The sequence below is a fragment of the Oncorhynchus kisutch genome, linkage group LG20 (assembly GCF_002021735.2).
Source record: "Oncorhynchus kisutch isolate 150728-3 linkage group LG20, Okis_V2, whole genome shotgun sequence".
Lineage (NCBI taxonomy): Eukaryota > Metazoa > Chordata > Actinopteri > Salmoniformes > Salmonidae > Oncorhynchus > Oncorhynchus kisutch.
The window spans coordinates 43,032,063-43,056,454 of NC_034193.2; the positions used below are offsets into that span (position 1 = coordinate 43,032,063).

Here is a 24,392-nt window from a genome sequence, read left to right on the forward strand (position 1 = left end):
GTTCCACGTACCCTACCAAAGCCTGACAGAGTGCTCGACTTCAAATACAATTGCATAAAAATGTATATATTAGTAAACACAAAAGTAACGATCTAGCTAGCCAAAGACAAAAAGTATTTTATTTTTCTGCTGTACCTGCTTCTGTAGATCCCCCCCCCCCCCCCCCCCCCCCCCACCTTCTTATGATTAAAATTATAATACTGCCGCCAACAGGACGGAGTGTGACATAGTTTAGAGCATCATCATGACTTCCATATTGAAGTAACTTTTTGAGAAAAAGAAATAAAATAACTCTTTATTTTGTATATATACACAGTGAAAGAGGATCCACAGAAATGGGTTAAGAGTTTTTCCTGACCAAATGACCAGCCTAGGAAAATATCCAGGACCGAATTAAAGCGAAAAGCCTATATAGGCAATCATTTTTGCTAGTCAGATCACGTTGTCAAGAAAAGCCCCTGACCGTACCCATGCTACTACAGATAAACCCAATCTGAAAGAAAAAAAAATCTTCACTATGTAGCCTTAAAGGATGTGGCTCAAAGATAACAAATCCTTTGCTAGTGTCATTACAAATCTATAAATGGTTGATAGGTAACAATGTAAGCCAACTGATGTCCATAGGGTCTAGATGGGTCAGCAGCAGGTTCTATTCTAGTGGGAGATGAGCTCATGATGCCAAGTGAAGATCTGCAGAAAAGAGGAAGAGTTCAGACAAATTACTTGCTACGACAGAAAAACAATCATTGCATAACTGACCCAAATCAAATATTCCAGGGTCATTAACTTAAGACACTTAAAACACAACTCTATTTTCCACATTTCTCCAAAGTGGAGTGAACACGCCAGTATACACATTCTTTGGCGAAATAGATGAGTATTTCTACTGCTTTTACTTACAACAAACTGCCTTGGAGTTTATGTTGGTGTTTGTTGCGTCGATTTCCGCTTCATCTTCAGGTTGAACTCTTCAAGCTGAGAAAGGGTATACACTCGCATGTCAACAAAAATATGAATGAATGGTGAATAATATCGCTAGCAAAAAAGACACAAGCAAATAACGACAAAAGTGAGAACAGCATAGAAGTAAGCAAAGGTCTTTCATACCAAAGATAATACTGTACATCCAGAAGTAATTACACAAACCTTCTTCTTTAGTTTCCCCTTAATCGCTTCTTCGGGCATTGTTTTTTTCTCCCCTTCAACATCGCTCTCTGCCTCCGCTTCAGAGAGGGCCCTGGGGTACTTTGCCGCCAACTGAGCGGCCACTTTCGCCGCAGCTCTTGCAATCAGTCCATCTCTCTTCCCTTGGAGATCTCGATATATTCTCCTCTTTCTCAGAACCTCTTTCTTGTATTTATTACACCTTTCTTCAAGCGCCTGCCTGTTTCTCGTGACTCTTGTCCGTCTCATGCGGCGTTTGCTGCCCTTGGGCACCACCGTCTTAACGTAATGCAGACAGCGGGGGGGTGATGGCTCCTTCAGTTGTTGGGCCTTGCTCAAGGAGATGGGGCCTGGGGTCAACACTTTCAGTGCTGGCGTCAGTACAGCCGTGCTTGTGAACTTGAGTTCACTATTGGGCTGGGTAGGTGTGACCTGGGGGTTGCTAGCAGTCTGGATGTATGTAAGCTGGCGGGTGCTAACGTGCTTGGTAGATGTGACCTGGGGGTTGCTAGCGGGCTGGAAGTATGTAAGCTGGCGGGTCCCACCAGGCTGGGTAGATTTACCCTGGGGGTTGTTAGCTGGCTGGATGTATGTAAGCTGGCGGGTGCTAGTGGGCTTGCTGTTTGGGAGTTGTAGGTTCATGAGCTGGAGCAGGTTGCCAGTGGGCTGGTTGTATGGGAGTGGGATAGATGTTAACTGGTGGTTACTGGCAGGCTGAGTAGATGAGAGCTGGAGGTTGCTAGCAGCCTGGGTGTATGCGTATGTCTGGCTTAAGGCTGCTGTGCTATTAGAGTAATGTGGTGGGGCGCTGGGGTAGGGTGGATACCCAGGGGGGGGGTATGGGAAGGGAGGCATGGTAGCAGGGGGCATAAAACCAGGGGGCATAAAGCCAGGGGGCATAATACCAGGGGGCCTAATACCAGGGGGCATAAAGCCAGGGGGCATAAAGCCAGGGGGCCTGGTACCAGGAGGCATAAGACCAGGGTGCATAAGGCCAGGGGGCATGGTACCAGGGGGCATAAGGCCTGGGGGCATGGTACCAGGGGGCATAAGACCAGGGGGCATAAGGCCAGGGGGCATGGTACCAGGAGGCATAAGGCCAGGGGGCATGGTACCAGGGGGGATGCTACCAGGGGGCATAAGGCCAGGAGGCATGGTAACAGGGGGCATGGTAACAGGGGGCATGGTAACAGGGGGCATGGTGCCAGGGGGATAACCCCAACCTGGAGGGAAGGCATTGGCGTAGGGGCTGCTGGTATACAGAGAGAACTGGGTGGTGGAGAAGGTTGCCATCATAGATGCATTAGGAGGGGGAGAAAAAGGATATATAGGGTCCTTGTGTGTGTTGAGCTCAGCAGAGCTTTCCTTGGACTTGTCCCTATACCAATCCATGTCACTTTCTTTTTCCCGGTCACCATCTCTGTCCCAGTCCCTGGTACTACATCGCCTGTCCCTGTCTCTGTCCCTAGAGCGCCTGTCCCGGTCTCTGTCCCTGTTACTAGAGCGCCTGTCCCGGTCTCGGTCCCTGTTACTAGAGCGCCTGTCCCTGTCTCTGTCCCTGGTACTAGAGCGCCTGTTCCTGTCCCTGGTACTAGAGCGCCCGTCCCTGTCTCTGTCCCTGGTACTAGAGCGCCTGTCCCTGGTACTAGAGCGCCTGTCCCTGGTACTAGAGCACCTGTCCCTGGTACTAGAGCACCTGTCCCCGGTACTAGAGCGCCTGTCCCCGGTACTAGAGCGCCTGTCCTCGTCTCTGTCCCTGGTACTAGAGCGCCTGTCCTCATCTCTGTCCCTGGTACTAGAGCGCCTGTCCTCGTCTCTCTCCCTGGTACTAGAGCGCCTGTCCCTGGCACCAGAGTGCCTGTCTCTCTCACTGTCCCTGGTACTAGAGCGCCTGTCCTCGTCTCTGTCCCTGGTACTAGAGCGCCTGTCCTCGTCTCTCTCCCTGGTACTAGAGCGCCTGTCCCTGGTACCAGAGTGCCTATCTCTCTCACTGTCCCTGGTATCAGAGCGCCTATCTATCTCGCTGTCCCTGGTACTAGAGCGCCTGTCCCTGTTGTTGTCCCTGGTACCCGAGTGCCTGTCCCTGTCTCTGGAACCAGAGTGCCTGTCTCTCTGACTGTCCCTGGTATCAGAGTGCCTGTCTCTCTCACTGTCCCTGGTATCAGAGTGCCTATCTCTCTGGCTGTCCCTGGTACTAGAGCGCCTGTCCCTGTTGCTGTCCCTGGTACCCGAGTGCCTGTCCCTGGAACCAGAGCGTCTGTCCCTGGTACTAGAGTGCTTGTCCCTGGGACCAGAGCGCCTGTCCCTGGTACTAGAGTGCCTGTCCCTGGGACCAGAGCGCTTGTCCCTGGTATTAGAGTGTCTGTCCCGGTCTCTCTCAGATTTTTCCCCGTCTCTCTCTCGGTCTCTCTCAGAACTGGCCCAGTCTCTGTCCCGTTCTCTTTCTCCATTTCTCTTAGATCCGTCCCTCTCTGTGTCCTCGTCTCGTTCTCTGTCTCTAGTACTAGAGTGCCTGTCTGACTTCAACGGGCTCCTCTCCTGGTCTCTCTTCATCCCGTACAGCCTCTCCTTGGTCCGGTCTGTCAGTCGGCCCAACTCCTCCACCCCCAGGTCTAGCCCGATGGACTCCAGCAGGCTCTGGAGCTGGCCATGTGGGAGATCCAGCCTCCTTTCTTCACGAATGTGAGAGTGACTGTGGTCTTGTGGCAGAGCTCTACTGTGGGGCCCCAAGCAATCCTGAGAGTTCTGAGCTGGGGCCTCCTTATACTCACTCCTGTAGGCAGTCTTGGGATGGGCCTCCTGTATAGGGGGTAACTCATTCACGGTGTTGACAATCTTTGAGAGCTTGTTTATGTCCACCCCTTTGTTGAGGACATTGAGGAAGCGCTGGAAGCCTGTGGCTGCTGTGTCCTGCTCCTGTGTCCCGAATGAGTAAATGGTGGATTCGTGTTGTTTATCCTCAGGGACCTAAAAGGAGACATGATAAAATTTCAATGGATAACCATCCACTAAGACAGCTGCTTGCTTTATAGCTTAAAAATGGATGAAGGTTGACATGATTCATACTCGATTCGTACCAGTTATATGGTCACATTCTGCAAAGAAGGACATGGGCCAACTGTACTTTGCCTAGAACAGAGTAGCATGTCTGGCCCTTAAATGTACACAGAGGGCTAACATCCAAAACATGTAAGTCAGTCTCTCCTGGCTCAAAGTAGTCTGTTTAATCAAGAATTTTGACAGTAACCCTCAAAAAGGTAATTAATATTAACGCTTTTAATTTCCATAGGTAAGCTAAGTTTTAGTTTATTGGGCTTCGGGAATGTGAATGAAAAAGTGCCTCAGGCCTTGAACAAAAATAAATCACTGATTGAGGGGATATCGGTGAACAAATGCCGTGGTTAAGGCTACGACGGCGCCAGTGCAATGAGTGGCGCTTACTCAGGGGTTCAATAGCTCATATCAGACCGAGAACCTAATGCGTCTTAGTTAGTTCCTTATGAGTTTTAGTATAGAAAACGATCTCTCCGCAGAAGCGACTGTTACAGGATTGTAAACACAGCTTGATTGCCATAGCAACATCCGGGAAACTGGGCAGAAGTGAGTTGTGCTTCAAATACAGCAGTTCTGCAACATATTTAATTGAGCCCCTCATTCTCCTTAATTGCCGGCTTCAACACGTTATGGAAATAAACGAATGTATTCGAAGCTCTGGGGACAGGTCGTCCTGGATACTGGACAGACAAAAAGAAAGCGGTTTGCGATTTCATTCATACTGGTGAACCTGTGTTTGAGTTGTGTGGTTGCAAATATCAACAATCTCTATATCTTGGCATGCATTATTCAAGAATACGTTTACATTTTGTGCAGCGCAATGGACATAGGCCAATAATGAAACATGTCAGGAAAGACGGTCTGGGTTGGCAATACTCCGTATAGAAAAGTCGGGCCGCAAACTGGATCTCCAGGCTGCGCTGAAAAGATTTGCACAAAAAAATGGAGGACTTCAGGAGACTCTAAAGTTAGATTTAACTTATCTTGAATATTGCAGCCCATTTGTGTAGGCTATTAGCCAGACAAAACCCGCTGAGTTCAACAATAAATAAATAGTGGCTGATTTTACCCTCAAGCCAAGTACTTTTTTCCTCTGTTTTTTACATTTTATTTAACTAGGCAAGTCAGTTAAAAACTCATTCTTATTTACAATGACGGCCTACCCCGACCAAACCCTCCCCTAACCCGGACAACGCTGAGCCAGTTGTGCGACACCCTATGGGACTCCCGATCACTGCCGGTTGTGATACAGCCCGAGATAAAACCAGGGTCTGTAGTGACACCTCTAGCACTGAGATGCAGTGTCTTAGACCTCTGTGCCACTCGGGAAGAAAACTTGTTAGGCAATTTTTTAAATGTATCCTTTATTTAATTAGGCGAGTCAGTTAAGGACAAATTCTTACTTACAATGACGGCCTAGGAACAGATTTTTACCTTGTCGGCTCGGGGATTCGATCAAGCAAACGATTACTAGTCCAACGCTCTAACCACAAGGCTACCTGCTACTTTTATAAAAAAGCAGCTAAATAGCAGCTAAATACAGTACATAGCTATAAATAGTACACTGAATAATGAAAGAATCCCTAGTAAACTAGTGTTTTGTGGGTGGACTGACTTATTTGGCATTAGTAGACTGGTTTTACTCACAACAACGTTCTATCTAAACTAGGAGAGAGCAGGAGGACGGCTCATGACAGGCAGGTTCAGGTAGCCTATACAGGACAGTTGTATATTATTTTAAAAATCCATTGGTAGCTGATTAGTATGCGGTTGCATAAAAACATGAATTTCCCATTTTAATGATTGAGCATGTAAATACATTATTGCCACCAGTCAGCAGTCTACAAATGGCAGCATTGCGTCATGTATAGGTTCGTGAAATGTTAGACTTAACATGAGAAAATGACTACCAATAAACATTTATCCATTAGCCAAAGCAAAGCTATAGATGCCTTCGCACTTTCAGCACCATGGACAGCCATCGTTTATTTTAAGGGGGGGGGGGGGTCAAAGAACTGTGTTACACCGGGGGTATTGAGGTATTGAAAGTACCAAACTATCTGTTCAATAAGTTAACACACAGCTCAGACACCAAGGCATATCCCATAAGACATGCTAGTATGCTACCAGGGTTCTCTTCACAGTCCCCAGAGGCTAGGAAACGCACAGTACTATATAGAGCCATGACTACGTGGAAATCTCTCCCAAAATGTGATGTAGTAGTGGAGCGATGTAGTGGTGGGAATGTGGATTTGTATGATGCACAATGTTTTGCAAGATGTGATGTTTTGTGTGTTCCCCCAGGAAGAGTAGCTGCTGCCTTGACAACAGCTAACGGGGTGCCTAATAAAATACTAAACTGGTTTGTAGTAGTAGATGTAATATATAGTAAGTGAGAGGGTTAGCTGTGCGTGAGTTGTGTGTGTCGGAAATACATGGAGGAAACTCAATTCTACACTCAGTTCTCTGTTCTGTATTTCGACTGCCAGCGCATGGAAGAGAAGCATCCACTTGGCAAACCACACTATTTTCCTAACTTGCAAAATGTATAATATATGCATCGTCAAAATAAAACCTGAAGTTTGGTAATTGAGAGAATTGGTAAGGAATGCTTGGATGTGGATGTCCATGCATATGGTAGGTCAGACAGTTTAGTTGGTCGTCATACGTTACATTGAATTATACTTGTAAAAACATGATATAAAAGCAGATCAGAGTTTCCTAGCAACTAACGTTAGCTAGCTTACGTCAGATTAGCTAACATTAGCTAATGTCTTTTTCAGAGCAGGCTGGCTATTTTAACATAAATATGCCAGTCAGGAAGGTACCGGCAAATAAATTAAATCACCAAATGTAAAGTCACATTGCCAATAGTTCTGGAAATGCATGCGCAAGAACGGACAAAACCGGATTATTTACCTTCTCTCCCTTCCCCCTGGTAGCATCGCGCATGTCTTCGTCATTATATGTTGTGTGTCGTCTCATTCTGGATTTTGAGGGTTCAGATATTTGATCGCCCTACCACTGAGCTCTTTGACTTGAAAACCAGATTGTAGTATTATAGTGTAGAAATAAAAAGGTTTATAAACTATGGTTTTACAGCTAGTTAGCTTTTCCAATCATACGTCTCCAGCAGGGTTGGGAGAAAGCGGATGTTTCCGGTTTTCACGGATACAGTATTTTCAACCTAACTTCCGTTTCCACTGATAAACGAATGTGGGGACTCCGTAAGGTCAGAGAGCAAGAGGCAAAGCGTAAGGTTTTACTCCGCCACAAAATCTAGCAATTAAAATAAGCCCAGGAAATGAGGCATTTTTGTAATGAGGTCAATGAGAGCGTATCGAATTTGGTCAACAAAAAATGTAATTGCTCATTTGTTTCATCGGGCTTATTTGATCGAATATAAGTTTCGTAATGGCTAGGTTGATACGAATGCACTGATATAAGTGTATGCACGTGGCAATTTAAAAAAATAACGACTTTAAATTGGAGTTGGGCTATGGAGATATAGGACACATCGTGGACATTGAAATTGAAAGCTTCCACTATTTTTAAGTAGTCAACTGGGTGGGTATTCCTATGAGTTGGAAGAAATCAGACAATGAAAAAGAAAATTAACTGATACAATAATAGCACTGATATACAAAGATGAGTCTTCTTTCAATCTCTATGGCTGTTGTTGAAACGCGTATCTGCCCTCTCATTGGGTGAATGGTCCCACCTGACCTCGCCTCCTCCAACCTGGCTTCAATCTTTGAGGGACATGTAATTTCCACTGTTAGACTGGTCACTCAAAACTCTTGTCAATATAATAGACAATCTTTGGTTAGGTTACTTCTAAAGTTGTTAGCTGGGATATTTTATAGGATTGGAAGTGCAACACTGCCACCAACAGGACGGTATTAGAATTTCCCCAACTTTAACAAAACGACATTTGTTGAATTCTTTACTTAACTTGACTAAATACGTCAGTAATTACTGAATTGAATACTGCAGTGTTCGTTTTAAACTACAGTGTTAATAAATACAGGACACATCAGCAGACAGAGCTAATATTTTATTAGTTAATTCACATGGGGGCAGTCAGTCAACTAACCCCCATTCACTTGTAACAATGAATAGCACATTTGACAAATGGCGTACTTACAGTAGGTGTTTAATGTAAAACAGATCTGCAAAGTCACATACATACAGTGCCAGCCCAAAGTTTGGACACACCTACTCATTCAAGGGGTTTTCTTTATTTGGACTATTTTCCACATTGTAGGATAATAGTGAAGACATCCAAACTATGAAATAACACATATGGAATCATGTAGTAACCAAAAATGAATTAAACCAATCAAAATATATTTTATATTTGAGATTCTTCAAAATAGCTACACTTTGCCTTGATGACAGCTTTGCGCACTCTTGGCATTCTCTCAACCAGCTTCATGGGGTAGTCACCCGGAATGCATTTCAATTAACAGGTGTGCCTTGTTAAAAGTGAATTTATTGAATTGGTTTTCTTCTTAATGCATTACAGCCAATCGGTTGTGTTGTTTCAAGGTAGGGGTGGTATACAGAAGATAGCCCTGAGGAAGACCAAGTCCATATTATGGCAAGAACAGCTCAAATAATCAAAGAGAAAATGACAGTCCATCATTACTGGTCAGTCCATCCGGAACATGTATGAAGTCATATTCTGCGGCAAAAGCAGATAAGGAGCTCGCAGAGAACGGGGGAGCGTTATCTGTAACCAGGACCTCTATCGACCCCTTGCCTGGAAAAAATGGACTTTAATCCATTGATAACACCAGCTGATGTGGTTATGGGTGTCTTTGCTATTCCAATGTATCTTGAGTAGTAATCTACCACTAGCAGATAAGTGTCATTTTTCCAATCGAACATATTGTCCCTACCTTTTGCCATGGCCGTTTTGGCAGCTCCGTTGCCATCATTGGCTCCGGATGACAAGGTTGACATTTTGTACAGACCTCACTCTAGGCCACTAGCTTGGCAATCTGAGTACTCAGACCAAGCTACCACACTGACTGTTGAGCCCTCAGTCTGCATTTGGTTATCCCCATGTGTCCCTCATGCACTCTGTCTAGCATTTCTGGTTGTAGAGTCTCTGGGATAACTATCCGTTGTCCTTTCATGAGAAGGTCTCCATTACAGTGGAAGTCACTTTGGTGAACCCAATAGGGCTTCAGCAGCTGAGGCAGTTCCTCCTAACTGGGCCATCCCTTTTTGCACTATCTGTTGGCAGATGTGGTCTTGTTGCTTCCTCTGCAATCTGCTGCAGTTTGGTCTGAGATGCAGGTAGACTGTCCCTTATTGCATTAATGGACACCTGTACCTCACCCTCTAGACATTGCTCCTCCTCTGATAATGGACGTTTAATTGGGGCCCTGGAGAGTGCATCTGCTGTGATCAGTGCCTTCCCTGGCACATACACCATCTTGTAGGTGAACCTCAGTAATCTGAGGCGGAAGCGCAGAACTCTGGGAGGCAAGTCGTCCAGTGCTTTTGTCCCTAACAGAGCCAACAGTGGTTTGTGGTCAGTCTCTGCTGTAAACTGCAGGCCAATAAGGTATTGGCTGAGCCTTTCACATGCCCATGTGATCGCCAACGCCTCCTTCTCCACTTGAGCATATCCTTGCTCTGTGTCGGATAAGCTTTGGGAGATGTATGCTATGTACGCCACTCCATCTTGTCCTGCATCTGTGTGAGGACCGCCCCTAGCCCAAAGGATGATGCATCTGCTGATACTTTTGTCTTAGCGTGGGGACGGTACTGGGCCAGCACTCTCTGTGAGGCCAGATCTCCTTTGATTTTGTCAAACGCTACCTGTTGCATGTGACTCCATGACCAGTCATTCTCTTTGGCTAGTAAGTCTCTCAGAGGTTTGGTTGTATCTAAGAACTGTGGGAGGAACTTACCCACATATGTGGCCATGCCTAAGAAGGTCCTGACTTCAGCCACATTCTGGGGTCTGGGTATATCTGTGATGGCGCTGATCTTCTCTGGGTCCGGCTCTATTCCAGCTGCACTGATTTTGTGTCCCAAGAACAAGACCTCTGATTGTGCAAAAGTGCATTTTTCATTGAGTGTCAGGCCAGTCTCCTGGAGTCGGGTCAGAACTGCTGTGAGCCTTACATCATGTTCTGCTCTGTCCCTTCCGCACACGAGCACATCGTCCGCGTGGACTACGACGCCACTCAGCCCATCCAACAGCTGGGACATGCGTCTTTGGAAATGCTCAGGACCGGAAGCGATTCCAAATGGCAAAACATTAAAACAGTACCGGCCAAACGGTGTGAGTGCCCTACTCTCTGATGACAGCGGTATCTGCCAGAAACCTGAGCGGGCATCCAGCTTTGTGAAGACTTGTGAGCCATCCAATTGAGCCAGTGACTGCTCCACTGTTGGTAAGATGTGTCTCTCTCTGCAGAGTGCCTCATCCAATTTAGTCATGTCCACACAGATCCTTATTTCCCCATTGGCTTTTGGGACCACCACCATCCCTGCACACCAGTCTGTGGGACTCTCTATTTTAGACACCACCCCAATTTCTTCCATCCTCCCCAACTCTTCCTTTACTCTGGCCAATAAAGGGATAGGCACCCGGCGGGGGGCGGTAAGGGCATAGGGGACAGCATCCTCTTCCAGGTGGATTTTGTAGTCACCTTCTATCCTTCCTAGACCAGAAAACACTTTTGGGAATTTCATTTTGAAAACCTCACCTGGGTCCTCCAGTTCGCTCACTCTCTCAATGAGTTACAATGCTTCCAATTGCTGGCAGCCCCAGCAACGGTCTGGCTAGAGAGTCAATGACGAAGACGGGCTGGATGGCACTTTTGTCTTTACTCTCCAGTTGAATCACCAAGTGCCCTACCACTGGTAAAATGTTATTACTGGGCCCGTACAGTTTTTTGTTTGTAGAGAGCAAAAGGGCCATCCCTGCTATAGCTATACAGCCTAGTTGGGATAGCTGTCACTGCTGCCCCAGTGTCTAGTTTAAATGACAACCTCCCCATTGAGTTTAATGTCTGAATGCCAGCCAGTATTGTTTCCCTTTACTTCTCTGCATTCTGCATCCTTTGCTGGGCAATCTGTCCATCTGTGGAAAGGGGACTTCCCACATTTGCGACAAACATTTGAACTAGCTACTGGTTGTGTCTGTGATTGTTTTCTCCACGTCTGTCTCTGTTCTCTGTTCCCCTCCGTTTTTTTTAGCTCAGGTATGAAAATGCATGTATTTCCTCACTCTCTTCGTTCTGCAAGGAGCTGCTGTCGCGCAGCATCGTCTGCTGTCTTTTTACTGTTTCACTCTGCCTAACCTGGTTTACAGCTTTGGACAAGGTAAGCTGGGAATCCAACTGTAACTTTTCAGAAAGTGAGATATTTCTTATTCCGACTACAATCCGATCTCGGATCAGCTCTTCCCTGAGCGCGCCAAACGGACAATGTTCTGCTAGTTTGTGAACAGCTGTGATAAAACTGTCGGTGTTTTCACCCTGCCCCTGTTTGCGCATATTAAACCTAGCTCTCTCAAAAATAAGGTTGCGTCTCCCTACAAAATGCGTTTCAAAACAGTCTTTAACGGCACTGTAGTTAAGTTTCTCTTCCTCGGTCAACGTTGAAACATTTAATATATCCTCGGCTTCATCACCCATAGATTAGATCAGTGTATTAACTTGAAATGCCTCATTTTTCACGTTTAAGCCTGATGCTACCCTGTACCTTTCAAAGCGCCTGATTGATCCATTTCGGCCAGTTTTGAATGTCCATACAAACTAAATTATCGGGGGGTCTAATGCGAAATCCGTCAGCACTAGCCACTGGCCTGTCCGTGTTAGCGCCAGAGCCCGTTGAACTTGGAGTCGCAAACCCTGAAATCCCGCCAGCTTCTTCCTCTTGCAACATGTTGCTTAGCAGTAGCTTAGTCCTTGCTTGTTAGCTAGCAAAATAATGATATGCGCTGTTTTATCTCCAACACTGTGCCCTCCCTGCTTTGAAACAGCCTGAATGTATGATTTACTTGGTACGTTCTTCACATTTATGTGAATTTTAAAACCACTTCTGACACCATGTATTATGATCTAAAATAAAGACGTGTGACAACGAGGTTCTAGCTCCAGCCTGTTTATTAACCTAACCCTCGCATGTCCTACATATGTACGGATACCCCCAAGGGACATCCTACTACACTACTAAAAGACACCAATAAGAAGAAGAGACTTGCTTGGGCCAAGAAACATGATTAATGGACATTAGACCGGTGGAAATCTGTCCCTTGGTCTGATGAGTCCAAATTTGAGATTTTTGGTTCAAACCACTGTGTCTTTGTGAGACGCAGAGTGGGTGAACAGATGATCTCTGCATGTGTAGTTCCCACTGTGTAGCATGGAGGAGGAGGTGTGATGGTGCTTTGCTGGTGACACTAAGTGATTTATTTAGAATTCAAGGAACACTTAACCAGCATGGCTACCACTGTATTCTGCAACGATACGCCATCCCATCTGGTTTGCGCTTAGTGAGACTATAGCGCAAAAACTCTGTTTTTCAACAGGACAATGACCCAACACACCTCCAGGCTGTATAAGGGCTATTTGACCAAGAAGGAGAGTGATGGAGTGCTGCATCACATGACCTGGCCTCCACAATCCCCCGATCTCAACCAAATTGAGATGGTTTGGGATGAGTTGGACTGCAGAGTGAAGGAAAAGCAGCCAACAAGTGCTCAGCATATGTGGAAACGCCTTCAAGACCGTTGGAAAAGCATTCCAGGTGAGACTGGTTGAGAGAAAGCCAAGAGTGTGCAAAGCTGTCATCAAGGAAAAGGATGGCTACTTTGAAGAATATCAAATATATTTTGATTGGTTTAAACCTTTAAACTTTGGTTACTACATGACTCCATATGTGTTTTCATAGTTTTGACATCTTAACTATTATTCTACAATGTAGAAAATAGTCAAATAAGAAAAACACTTGAATGAGAAGGTGTGTCCAAATTTTTGACTGGAACTGTACACTGCTGTAGTGGTCTATCACATAGTCACTAATGTGGGGCGAGCGTTGCTCCCTAAAGTGATACAAATGACAACGATGCTCCAATCCCATGGAACATTAAGACATTTATATTCTGTGTCAATGATGGATGGAATGGCATCAAGAGGGTTCTTGTGCATGAGACGGGAGGGAGCCAATCTAACAGGAGCACAGGACGAAACAGTCCCAGGGCCATCTCCTGCCGATCTGCAAGCACTAGCGATCTCCACATGAGGGCGCTGTAACAGAGAGCAACTGGAGGCAGCATTGGCGTAATGAGAAGGTTCCGTACTTCTGAAACAGAGACATACAGTACTACTAATACTACTACTACTACTACTACTACTACTACTACTACTCACACACACACGGTTCTTACCTCCTCACTGGTAGAACTTCAGCTCCGTCAAAGAACAGGTCCCCCAGTTCCTCTTCTGCTGGTGTTTCTCCACTGAGCAGGGCTGATATGTCCGTCAGACACTGGCCCTCCAACATCCTCAACGTCTCAGTCAGAGCATTCCCTGCGTCCTGAGGGACAGAAGCACACACGTGCAAAAATACACAAATTAACGCCCCCACACACAAGCACAAGCGGAGAAGACCTGACAAACAGCAATTTGTGACGTTTATATATGAAATTCTGAAAGTTCATAGTCGGAAATGTACGTCACATAATATCCATCAGTCCATACCCACACTCATGTAAAAAATATATATATAACACTATGAAAGTGTTGCCTATTACATTAGGCCATGGCATACTCTACCCATATTTGATTCTAACCCCTCCTACACGAGTCCATGCAGATCCCACTGGGCTTGTCCCTCAGGATGGACATCATCACCTCGGCCGTCACAGAACCTGGGGAAACCAGAAAAGGTGTTGTCTAAGTAGGTTATTAGTCGTCTATTTTTATGGGAAAGCCGACCGGAGAGAAAATGGCAGGAGACAGGAAATTACATAAGCTTGTTACATTCAATGTACTTTCTATGGTAAGAGGGGATACCAAGCCGTTATTAAAAATAGCTGTATAAGCAATACGACAACCAAACCAACCATGTATAGGGTTGTTAATAGAGCCTGCTTTAACATCATTTGGGGAGTTTTTACACTTATAAGGAGTTGAAAGTGTTGAATTAGATTAGAATATAATAGAAAGAATGGTCTCCCTCACCATCATGCTGTTGGAGGAGCTGTTGCCCCCACTGTGGCGCTTCTTGGCCAGTTCCATCCTGGCGGGGGGGTTTTCAGACTTGAACACCTCGTTGAAGCAGAACTCTCCCTCGCCGCTCCACCAACCCTGGGCCTGGGCCACACTCCGCAGCTCTGGGTGCTCCGCCGAGATATCCGTCCCAATGGTCAGCGCATTGGAGATGTTCTTCACCCCCTCTGTGGGAAGCAAAGACAGGTTGGGGGGGTGCATAGTTGTATGCTGCTGGTAGAAGTTGCTCAGAGATGCACAGTTCTAGGATCAGCTTACCCTCCCACTATCCTAACCACAACCGTAAGGGTGAAACCACAAATCGAGTCTCCCGTGGGCAGATTTTGCATGTAGACTGAAGAATCTGCAGAGACTGAATGGGATGTGTGAGATAAGGAGCAGCATTGGTTTCCGGTTTTGGGGTTTTCGTCACTGGTTATTTGCACGTATCAGGATTGGGCGAAGGCAGTGCTTAAACTGCTTTGGTTCGCACGTGTGCCCACACAGATCGGAAGGGGGAGGGGGCTTTGGCTGAGATTTCTTTATGCGAGGGTGGAGACTTCATATTTGCCACTCTCAATTTCTAACACGGACTGTATGAACAAATCAATTAATCACTCGGCTGACCAATTTCCGTGAGATTTTACTTCTTAACAGAGACTACCCCGAAACCAACCTGTTTCAAAACGTCTGTCCACACTACAGCTCCAGTGATGTTAGAGCAATTTCCACACCATGTAACTTCTTGTGCCCCCCCCCCCCCCGAAAACATCCATTCACACTACAGCTCCCACGGTGTTACAGTAGTTTCCTCACCTGTCACTTTCTGTGCCACCCAGAGCTTTCAGGACCAAGGCCTCATGGCGGTCCACCAGGAGGAAGGAGTTGTGGTAGCTGAAGGGAGCCGGGTCCTCCCTGCATGGCCCCCCCTGGCCGTGCTGCTCCAGCAGACCAGTGATCACACTCACTGGCCCCCAGGCACTGTCCGCACGCTCCAGTCCCAAGCTGTCAAGCAGTAGAGTAGAGTAGAGTAGAGCAGTAGTGTGGCGTAGAGCAGTAGAGTAGAATAAAGTAGAGTAGAATAGAATAGAGTAGAATACCGGTAGAATAGAACAGTGTTTCCCAACCCTGGTCCCCTGGTCCTCCAATGTAAAGGCAGCTTTATGACATAAGTGAAAACACACTTGGGCCGGATTCAATCAAAACTCCCATAGCAATGTTTGGGCAGTAGGCCTATCTTTGTTTACATGACTAGTCCCTACGCACACATGTAAGTATTAACCTGTGATGAAGGAAGTCTACCTAGTACATTTAGCACATCTGCTACTAGCACATCTGCTACTACCTAGCCCTATATTGCTATTCTGACTACGGGCTGAAATACTTGCACATCTCCAGTTAGGATATCTACTTTTCAACAAATTTACCAATGACATTAATGCATTGATTATTCACACCAAACTTTGAGTGATGTGATTCTGAAGTTAGTAAATAGATTCTTAAAGGGCAGCGCTACCCTATCATTGTCTGAAGTAGACCGGCCAGTCAATCAATCAGACCGCTCCTTCAGGAACCTGACCCAACAGCCAGCCCAGCCAGCTCAACTCGTCTCTCTATCTTTCGGACCAGGAGGTGATTCTGAAGTTAGGATTCACTTGGCCCCCAAAACAAACACCACTGTTTGGTATGCTGGCCTACGGTTAGCCGGGCTTACCGGACCAGGTCCATTCCTAGCAGGGCTTCCCCTGGGTCGATAGCTTCGCGGGTCCACACAGCCTCATTCCCGATGCAGACCCCCTTGTCGTTGGCCCCCATCTCGGCCCCCCACAGCCAGGGAGGCCGGCTGAGGACCACAGCATGGGTGTGTTCTGCTTGAGGGATCTGAATGTATGTGCACTGCAGGAGGAGAGATGGAGACTTATGTTGTCGTTCAATTCTCTTTTTATGTGATTGTAGCATAAATTCTACTGGCAAACCATACCAACACATACTCAGCCAATACCGCAAACCTGTCGTATCAACCGTTGGTAACATAAAGGCGTGGAAATACAGATAAATGATAGTCTGTCATTCAAACTTTAAACTTTGTGAATAGTAAATTAGAACATGTTGATTGTGTATAGCAAGGAGGGGTATTTCAGAGGTTTGATAACCCTTCTCCGTTATATTGCCCAGACTGACTGCTCACCAGTGACAACAACTCTAATCCAATTAGTGATGTTGGTCACAGAGCAAAACACCTGTTGTGACCATTTTTAACATAAATGCCTACACTCTGGCTACAGGCCTACATACAATGTTCAGAGGGCAGACCCATGCTTCATCCAGGTTTAATCTCATTGAGATCAAATCTCTTTTTTTCAAGAGAGCCCCGATCCAAGATGGCAGCAGGATTATAATTTGCAACAGGGTCAATCTATGGGGAGAAGTGAAGCTAGGCCTAGCTTACCTCCAGCATGGTCCCGGATGGGTGACTGGTTGCTGGGTAGTAAAGAACCTCTTGGACTTCATCTCTAGGACGGTCCGAGTTCTTCCCAAAGATCACGTGATCATCTTGTGAGCCAGGGGGCAAGGACACAAAGCAGTCACACGAGAGGGGTGGCTCGGGCTCTGCCATCCTGAATGAACAAGAGGACAAACAAGCACCATAACAAATGTATTACCAGGAAATAAACTGAAATCATATCAGAGGTCAGAAGTTTTTCCTGGTCAGGACAAATGATCAGGACAAATGATCATAGCCTTAGTCATCCATTGGTAAAATCAGGAACACTCATAGCTACGTTGGTCAATAAAATGGTATGTCTTTTTATTTTTTACCTTTATTTAACTAGGCAAGTCAGTTAAGAACAAATTCCTATTTTCAATGACGGCCTAGGAACAGTGGGTTAACTGCCTTGTTTAAGTAAACTCAAAAATATACACATACTGTGTATCACTGTCACTATCAGTTAGTCATGTTTTTTTTTACAGTTTTCCCATTTCTATTTCATGTCACACTGACTATTGTATATAGCCTAAGAAGCCTATAGAATGGGCACACGTGACATAAGGCATTCATCCCCTATACAGTATCTTTAGGGAAGAATCAGGTATAATATGTTATTCCTGTCAACTAGTGCATTGTCCATCCCTTCTCAAACAGCGATAAGGGGGAGTCTTGTGCACTGCACTTCTCGGTAATCTTTACAAATCCGAATGGTCCTTGCCGTCTCCTTCTTATCAACATGGCTATTTAGTAACGATGTTCTATTATACAATGCGGGAAACATTTGAAACAATGTGATCGAAGTCTTATGGAGACGTGATAGCCTAAAATGTGCTTTAGTCAAATGTTTATTTAAGATAGGGCCTATATAAACGGTATCGTTGGCGATGTGCACTTGCTGTCACTTCCCGGTTTCAGGAGATATCACGCTTAAAATGCACAAATAAACGCCTCTCATTTCACTTCAATCCAAGGGTTGGCTGCCATTATAACCTGTTGAGCAATAGGGTTACTGTAGCTACTGATATGTTGCAATTTCCTACAGGACAAATGTTACCTTTTTAATCGCAAAACCAGACGTGGTAGTTACCAGAAGGCAGATTGTAGTTGAGCTACTGTACCACGTGATCGTATCCAAAGGTTGTATTTAAAGGTCTAGTCTCGTTGATTACTTACTGCAAATACATAACTGAAAAACAAGTGCATAGCCCTATTCAACAATTAGCCAACAAATGTTGCTGTAACAAGCGCACAATGAGATTGTTCCAAATAAAGTAACTGGGAACATGGCAGCATGATTCAAGAATACATCATCACAACTTCTTAGATTTGGGTCCTCTATATTCTATTATCAAATAGATCATGTAATTGCTCAAAAAGAGCATATCCATCCCACCCATGGCATGTAGACTACACTGTAATGATTAATAACCAGTATGTTTTTATTCTCAGCGCACTAATAGCCTGGTCCCAGATCGGTTTGTGCTAACATGTCAAATCATTAGATGTGCCTGCTGAAAGCAAGAACAACTTCGAAAATCCGACATACTTTATTACTCTCCTTCTGCTGCCACCTGTAGCCCAAAACTAAAAGCAACCAACACCAAAGCAACTTTAAAACGTGCAGGCTTGCTGTCTTCAGGTTGTATGAACAATCATTTTTGATACTACTTATGGCTTACCTTTCACACTACAAATACCTTTGCATATATCCCGATGCATTTTAATGGCCATAGGTTTAAATGGAGAGGACAGGTTAAACAAAAATGGAGCCACTACTCCTCCAGAACTGTTAAAAGCTAAAAACTCCATTCAATCTTTAAAACATGCAGACCGGTTTGGAATTGGTGTACTTGTATACAGCTTTTTGATACTATACATTTTGAACAAAACTTTTTCAAATTTGCATACATTTCCATAGATTTAAAGGCAAAATATGGATTTGCCACTGCTCTTGAACTGTTCCAGCTACAAACACCAACCCAAAGTTGACATGTGCAGACTGAATCAACTTAGATTGCTTTAACACAGTTTGTTGCTACCATTCATACTTCATAAACTATAAAAGCTTTTTATATCCCATTTTAAAGGCAGAATGCAGGTTTCAACATTCTAAACTGAAATCACTGCCACAAAACATTCAGAATGTTCAAACTGAAGACCTTAGAGAGCTTAAAAACACATAATATGGCTTATGATGCTATGGTACTCACTCTATATTACTATACTAGCCCACTATAACCAACTATAATAACTCCAAACCAACAAACCACCCCAAAATAGGTAACTATAACTAACCCATAGCCTATGAAAACCCTATTACTACCAATACTACTTCTACTATTACTACAGCTGTTGCTACCACTACCACTATACTACTATTTCACAACCATAAATACTTCAAGACTATCAAGCACACACATTTACTTCAGGAAATGTCATTTTCTAGTTAATAAAAGTTATCCTTCAAGTAAGATTTTAAACTTATGTACGAAGAACTTTCACATTTGAGAGTCATTTGAGAGTAAACTCTCAAAAGTCTTTATATTACTTTGTAAGAGAAACGACCAATTGAAAAGCAGCCTTTCTGGAAATGTGGACGTAACCTCAGTGGCCTCAATAGGCCTCTATAGCATGATGCTGGGTCAGGGATTTGAACAATGGAGCTAGCGATTCTTTGGGTTTGGTCAGGTATAAAAGAAAGGGTTAAACCAGGTAGGAAGTCAGTTCAGGAGCAGCAACCAGCAGCACAGTTAGCAAACATGTCCACCACCAACATGAACAGGGGCAAGGTAAGCACTGGGAAGGTTTTGAAAATACATACCAAAATTTTTCTAGATTGGTATAGAAAAGGGCTCTAGCACCCCAAACTAAAACATGAATGTTTGACTTATCCCAATATCCTGGTTGCCATTGTGACTGAATAGTAGCCTATCCCACATGTCTCTCAAATGTTTCTTTCATACAATTGTTTAATTCATAGAAATGATTCCATTATATTTTCAGATCGTCTTCTACGAGGACAGGAACTTCCAGGGTCGTTCCTATGAGTGCAGCAGTGACTGCAGTGACATGAGCTCCTACCTGAGCAGGTGCCACTCCTGCAGGGTCGAGAGTGGCTGTTGGATGCTGTACAACCACAACAACTACATGGGAAACCAGTACTTCATGAGGAGGGGCGAGTACCCCGACTACATGCAGCACTTTGGAATGAGTGACTGCATCAAGTCCTGCCGCATGATCGCCATGGTAGGTCGAAAATATCTCCGCTTAAAAATAGTCACATCTTGTCATTGAAGGTAAAACATATTTTAATGGCCACACTCTCATATTCAACAATGTTCTAAATAATGATCTCATCTATGAACCCTGTACTTTTCTCCTGACAGCACAGAGGAAACTACAGGATGAGGATCTACGAGAGGGAGAACTTCGGAGGTCAGATGCACGAGATGATGAACGACTGTGACAACATCACGGATCATTACCGCATGTCCAAATGCCAGTCCTGCAACGTGATGGAAGGCCACTGGCTGATGTACGAGCAGCCCCACTTCAGAGGCAGGATGATGTACATGAGGCCTGGAGAGTACAGCAACTTCAGCATGGGCATGGGAATGGGAGCCATGGGCGGCATGAGTGGTATGAGGTTCATGAGCATGAGGCGTATCATGGATTCCTGGTACTAAATCATTCACAAACCTATTAAAATGTTCCCTTTTTAAGTGTGACAAAAAAAATGTGCCTGCTGATTTGTTGTTCACACACCTGCATCCCTTGTCATATACAGTCCCTTACATATGTATTTGGACAGTGAAGCTAAGAATGAACATTTGGAGTATTTTGGACTTGAGATCCAATGTTTCATATGATGCGACAGTACATAATGCCATATTTTATTTGAGGGTATTTTCACTTAGCACAGGAAGATTCGCAGTGACAACAGAGTGATCAAATTGAGATATGACATATGTATGTATCTTGTCACTCATTGTCGTGCAAAACATGCACTAGGCCTTCTATGCAAATTGTTTCAGTGCTAAAACTCTCAATGTTACATCACAGTTGGGGGTCTTGTAGCTGGACTAGACTGTCAGCCTCAGGACACTGATCCTGTCTGGGAGTTTATTTGTTTTGACAATGATACTCCATGGAAGTAACTTGGCAATACAAAAGGAAACGATATAAACCAGCCAAACATCATTTCTGAAATTGCTGTCAAAATGAAGTTTAGGACATTGTTATTACCCTCTGTTGGCTCCAGTAAAGGGGTTGAGTCCATTCCAAGTCTACAAGTCTCTTCACGCTTTTGATCAATAGCTAAAGTATTTCCCTTTGTTGTCTAAGCATAATAGGGTGTCATCCACACATACAAAAGGAAACTTGTGAAGTATAAACACAAACACTTTTAACCTTTAGTTTTTTGGCTTGTGATTCCAGTTGTCGTTGAACACTTGGCCATGTCAGTGCTCAGCTATGCCCAGCTTTGTTTGGGTGTTGAGTGTCTAGGAAAAAGGATGTCAAAGCACTTAGGTGGTGAGAGGTGTTTCCTTATGGCACTGTGCAGCACACTTGGAATGTATGTAGAGGTGGAGGTGGAGGTGGAGGAAGCAGGCTCAGATTCTTTCAGGTAGACAACCTGTTATCTGACCGGCACGACTATCCCCCCCCCCCCCTCCCCCCGTGCTGACAACCTCTGCTCTGCACATCCCATCTGTGCTAAGACACAAACACCAACAGCCCTGAAAAGTAAATGCCCACCTCAGGCACAGACAGCCACACCCAGTTAACACCGCTCAAACTGACACTCAAACTGACACACACACGCACGCACACACACACACACACACACACACACACACACACACACACACACACACACACACACACACACACACACACACACACACACACACACACACACACACACACACACACACACACACACACACACACACAGACAGACAGACAGACAGAGAAACACACACAGTCAGACACACACTTATTCACTCACGCATACCACACACAGACTAAACAAAACAGACACACTTTATAACAAACAAACTGTGGGCGTACACCCCCCCCCCCCAAGTCACTCTCAAAACAAACACCGGTTTATGAGGTACACAGCATATTTAAGTAAGTTAACATTACATTTTACAAATTTTATATTTAAGTTGCATTATGATGAATAAAATAGTATTGTAATCTAAAACGTAACATTTTCTGATTTAGTCCAAATTAATAAAGTGAAAGGCTATCATTTTATTTGATTTCATCAACAAAAGGTGGGGGCACTCCAAAGTTTTGAGCTATGTGACACAAGGCTCTTCCCTTAAAGCTGTCCACACAGGTTATACATTTTATATAACTTCAGTTATTTACAAGGGCGGTCTGGCATGTGGCGATGTGAACACACTGACACTCCTGCTAATGGGCGTGAGGGCGGCTATTCTCTCATAGATGCGCAGGCACTACGACAATGCGGCCCTATGGCCCAGCCCCAAAGACAGACTACCATCTGCCACCTGAACCAAGAGGCCAGCGGCCCGGGAAGATGAGGGGTGTTCTGGCACGTAAACAGCTGGTGGAGATCGGAGAGGACATTAATCTGGAGGGGAAGACAGGATGGCAGGGATGAGAGGTTGGATAATAAAGCCTGGTATTAAGGGTGAGGGGAAGAGGGCCGTGTGTGTGTGTGTGTGTGTGTGTGTGTGTGTGTGTGTGTGTGTGTGTGTGTGTGTGTGTGTGTGTGTGTGTGTGTGTGTGTGTGTGTGTGTGTGTGTGTGTGTGCGTCTGCTCTGTTCACACTCTCTCTGTACTGTTGATACAACCTAAGACAGAGCAAACAACTCTGACAGCATTTTCTACTAAAGTTACCTCTGATTCTCACTTTCCTCGCATTCAGGAGAATAGTCATAATCTTGTTGATTTTGAGCTAGAATGTTATGGCTCTGCTTCCTGGCATGATGATTCTTTGATGATTCTTTCTGATTTCCGCAGCCGTCACACACAGGAATATGAGATTCAAAGTCTTCATCTACAACTCAGATACTTTGGAATGGTGGAACGTGGATAAAATAAAATGGAGCTGGCCATACTCCGAGACCAATTCAAATTCTGGTTTAAAAGGAACTTAAGTGGAGGAGGAGGAGGGGAAGCAGGGCGGCATCAGTCTCTCAGACAGTAATGGCGGCGCCACTGCTGTTTAACAATCAAAGATGGGAGGCGGGGGCTACTGAGGAAGTCTCTCCCCAAAAATACAGGTGTTTGGTACAATCAAAGTAGCAGCTTGCAGAAATGACTGGGTTTGAAGTTGAAAGGGGAGGTAGAGAGAGAGAGAGCGAGGGAGAGGGGGCTGCTGTGGTGAGTGAGTGTCTAGGTGTGTTTGCATGAAGAAGGGAAGAAAAAAAAGGTGACTCAGTCAGACTCAGAACCCCTGGCAGCCGGTACCTCCTCTTATGGGATTTTGAATAGTAAACAAGGATATAGGAAGTCTGCTACTGTACACTTACTGTTTACTCTAGTTAACTTTTTTTTTCCCCCTCAGAGGGGAAATGAGGCTTTACCTGGCCAATCCCTCTGGAGGCTCCAACGGTGATATTAGGCTTTAGCTGAGACACCAGGGTAGTTTCCGTGGGACACACATAAAACATGCTTTATGGTTGGTTAGTCAATGTTAGGCTACTTATAACAGGTCTCCCTTGCAAATGAGATTTTTGTCTCTATGAGACAAATCTGTGCAAATTAAAGTTAAATAAGTTATAGACATAGACGAAAATAGACCATAGACATGAACACATCAACTATGATAATGATCATTTTCTTTAATCTTAAAAAAAACAAATCCATCTAGAGTCCTCTTAATGATACTGGATGACGAAAGCAAGTGTGGAACAGAAAACTACAAAAGATAAGTTCCTTGAATCGTTTATCTTTGGATACTTCAATGAAACGGCTTTAATCCAAGGAGAATGGCCAACAATGTGATAAAAAATGTACTTTGTTCACTATCCGTGACAGACGATTCATTTCAAAGGGATTTGTGGGATTTGTCTGCATTCGACCAGAGACATTCAGCTATACAGAATGTGCCTCAGGACTAGAGCGTTATAATAGCCCCAGAGAGTGTGAATGGATTTATATGAGTTGACACATAGGGGGGGATGAGGTCTATAGTGGGTCCTTGGCACCCGGGTTATAGCTGAAGGATTTAAGGCCCAATAAGATGGTGTGTCCTATCCTGAAATGGAGTCTGTGAGACAGTGTACTGTCAGTATATACGATTATACTATATATTTACAGTATATGACTAAGCATCTCCAACCAACTGCTAGAGGTTCAAATCCAGCTGTGAACAGTGTACTAGCAGCTCTATGCCTGGAAAAGGGCGGACCGAATTTTAGGTAAACCACCTTTGACATCTGAACAGACTACGGTTTAAG

At 44.8% G+C, this 24,392-nt stretch overlaps 2 protein-coding genes and 1 pseudogene across 4 annotated transcripts; 1 reads left to right on the forward strand and 2 right to left on the reverse strand.

Moving 5' to 3' along the window:
• Positions 1–279: 279 nt before the first annotated feature.
• Positions 280–7,406, reverse strand: LOC109887251 (YLP motif-containing protein 1). Of its 2 annotated transcripts, XM_031799489.1 has the most exons (5): positions 7,138–7,406; positions 3,089–4,131; positions 1,147–2,935; positions 901–975; positions 280–690 (listed from the first exon to the last, which is right to left on the reverse strand). In XM_031799489.1, exons 1-4 carry the CDS (start codon positions 7,201–7,203, stop codon positions 919–921), a joined length of 2,955 nt encoding a protein of 984 aa, XP_031655349.1. In that variant the 5' UTR covers positions 7,204–7,406; the 3' UTR covers positions 280–690; positions 901–918. The 2 variants fall into 2 exon arrangements, with proteins under 2 accessions (XP_031655349.1, XP_031655348.1); XM_031799488.1 differs by having other exon boundaries at positions 1,147–4,131.
• A 5,768-nt stretch (positions 7,407–13,174) lies between these two features.
• LOC109865809 (secernin-2-like) lies at positions 13,175–17,176 on the reverse strand (annotated as a pseudogene).
• On the forward strand, positions 17,058–21,348 carry LOC109865810 (gamma-crystallin M2). Of its 2 annotated transcripts, none has more exons than XM_020454255.2 (3): positions 17,058–17,258; positions 19,954–20,196; positions 20,337–21,348. In XM_020454255.2, exons 1-3 carry the CDS (start codon positions 17,178–17,180, stop codon positions 20,634–20,636), a joined length of 624 nt encoding a protein of 207 aa, XP_020309844.1. In that variant the 5' UTR covers positions 17,058–17,177; the 3' UTR covers positions 20,637–21,348. The 2 variants fall into 2 exon arrangements, with proteins under 2 accessions (XP_020309844.1, XP_031655501.1); XM_031799641.1 differs by lacking the exon at positions 17,058–17,258 and adding an exon at positions 19,660–19,739 and having other exon boundaries at positions 20,337–21,345.
• Positions 21,349–24,392: the final 3,044 nt, after the last annotated feature.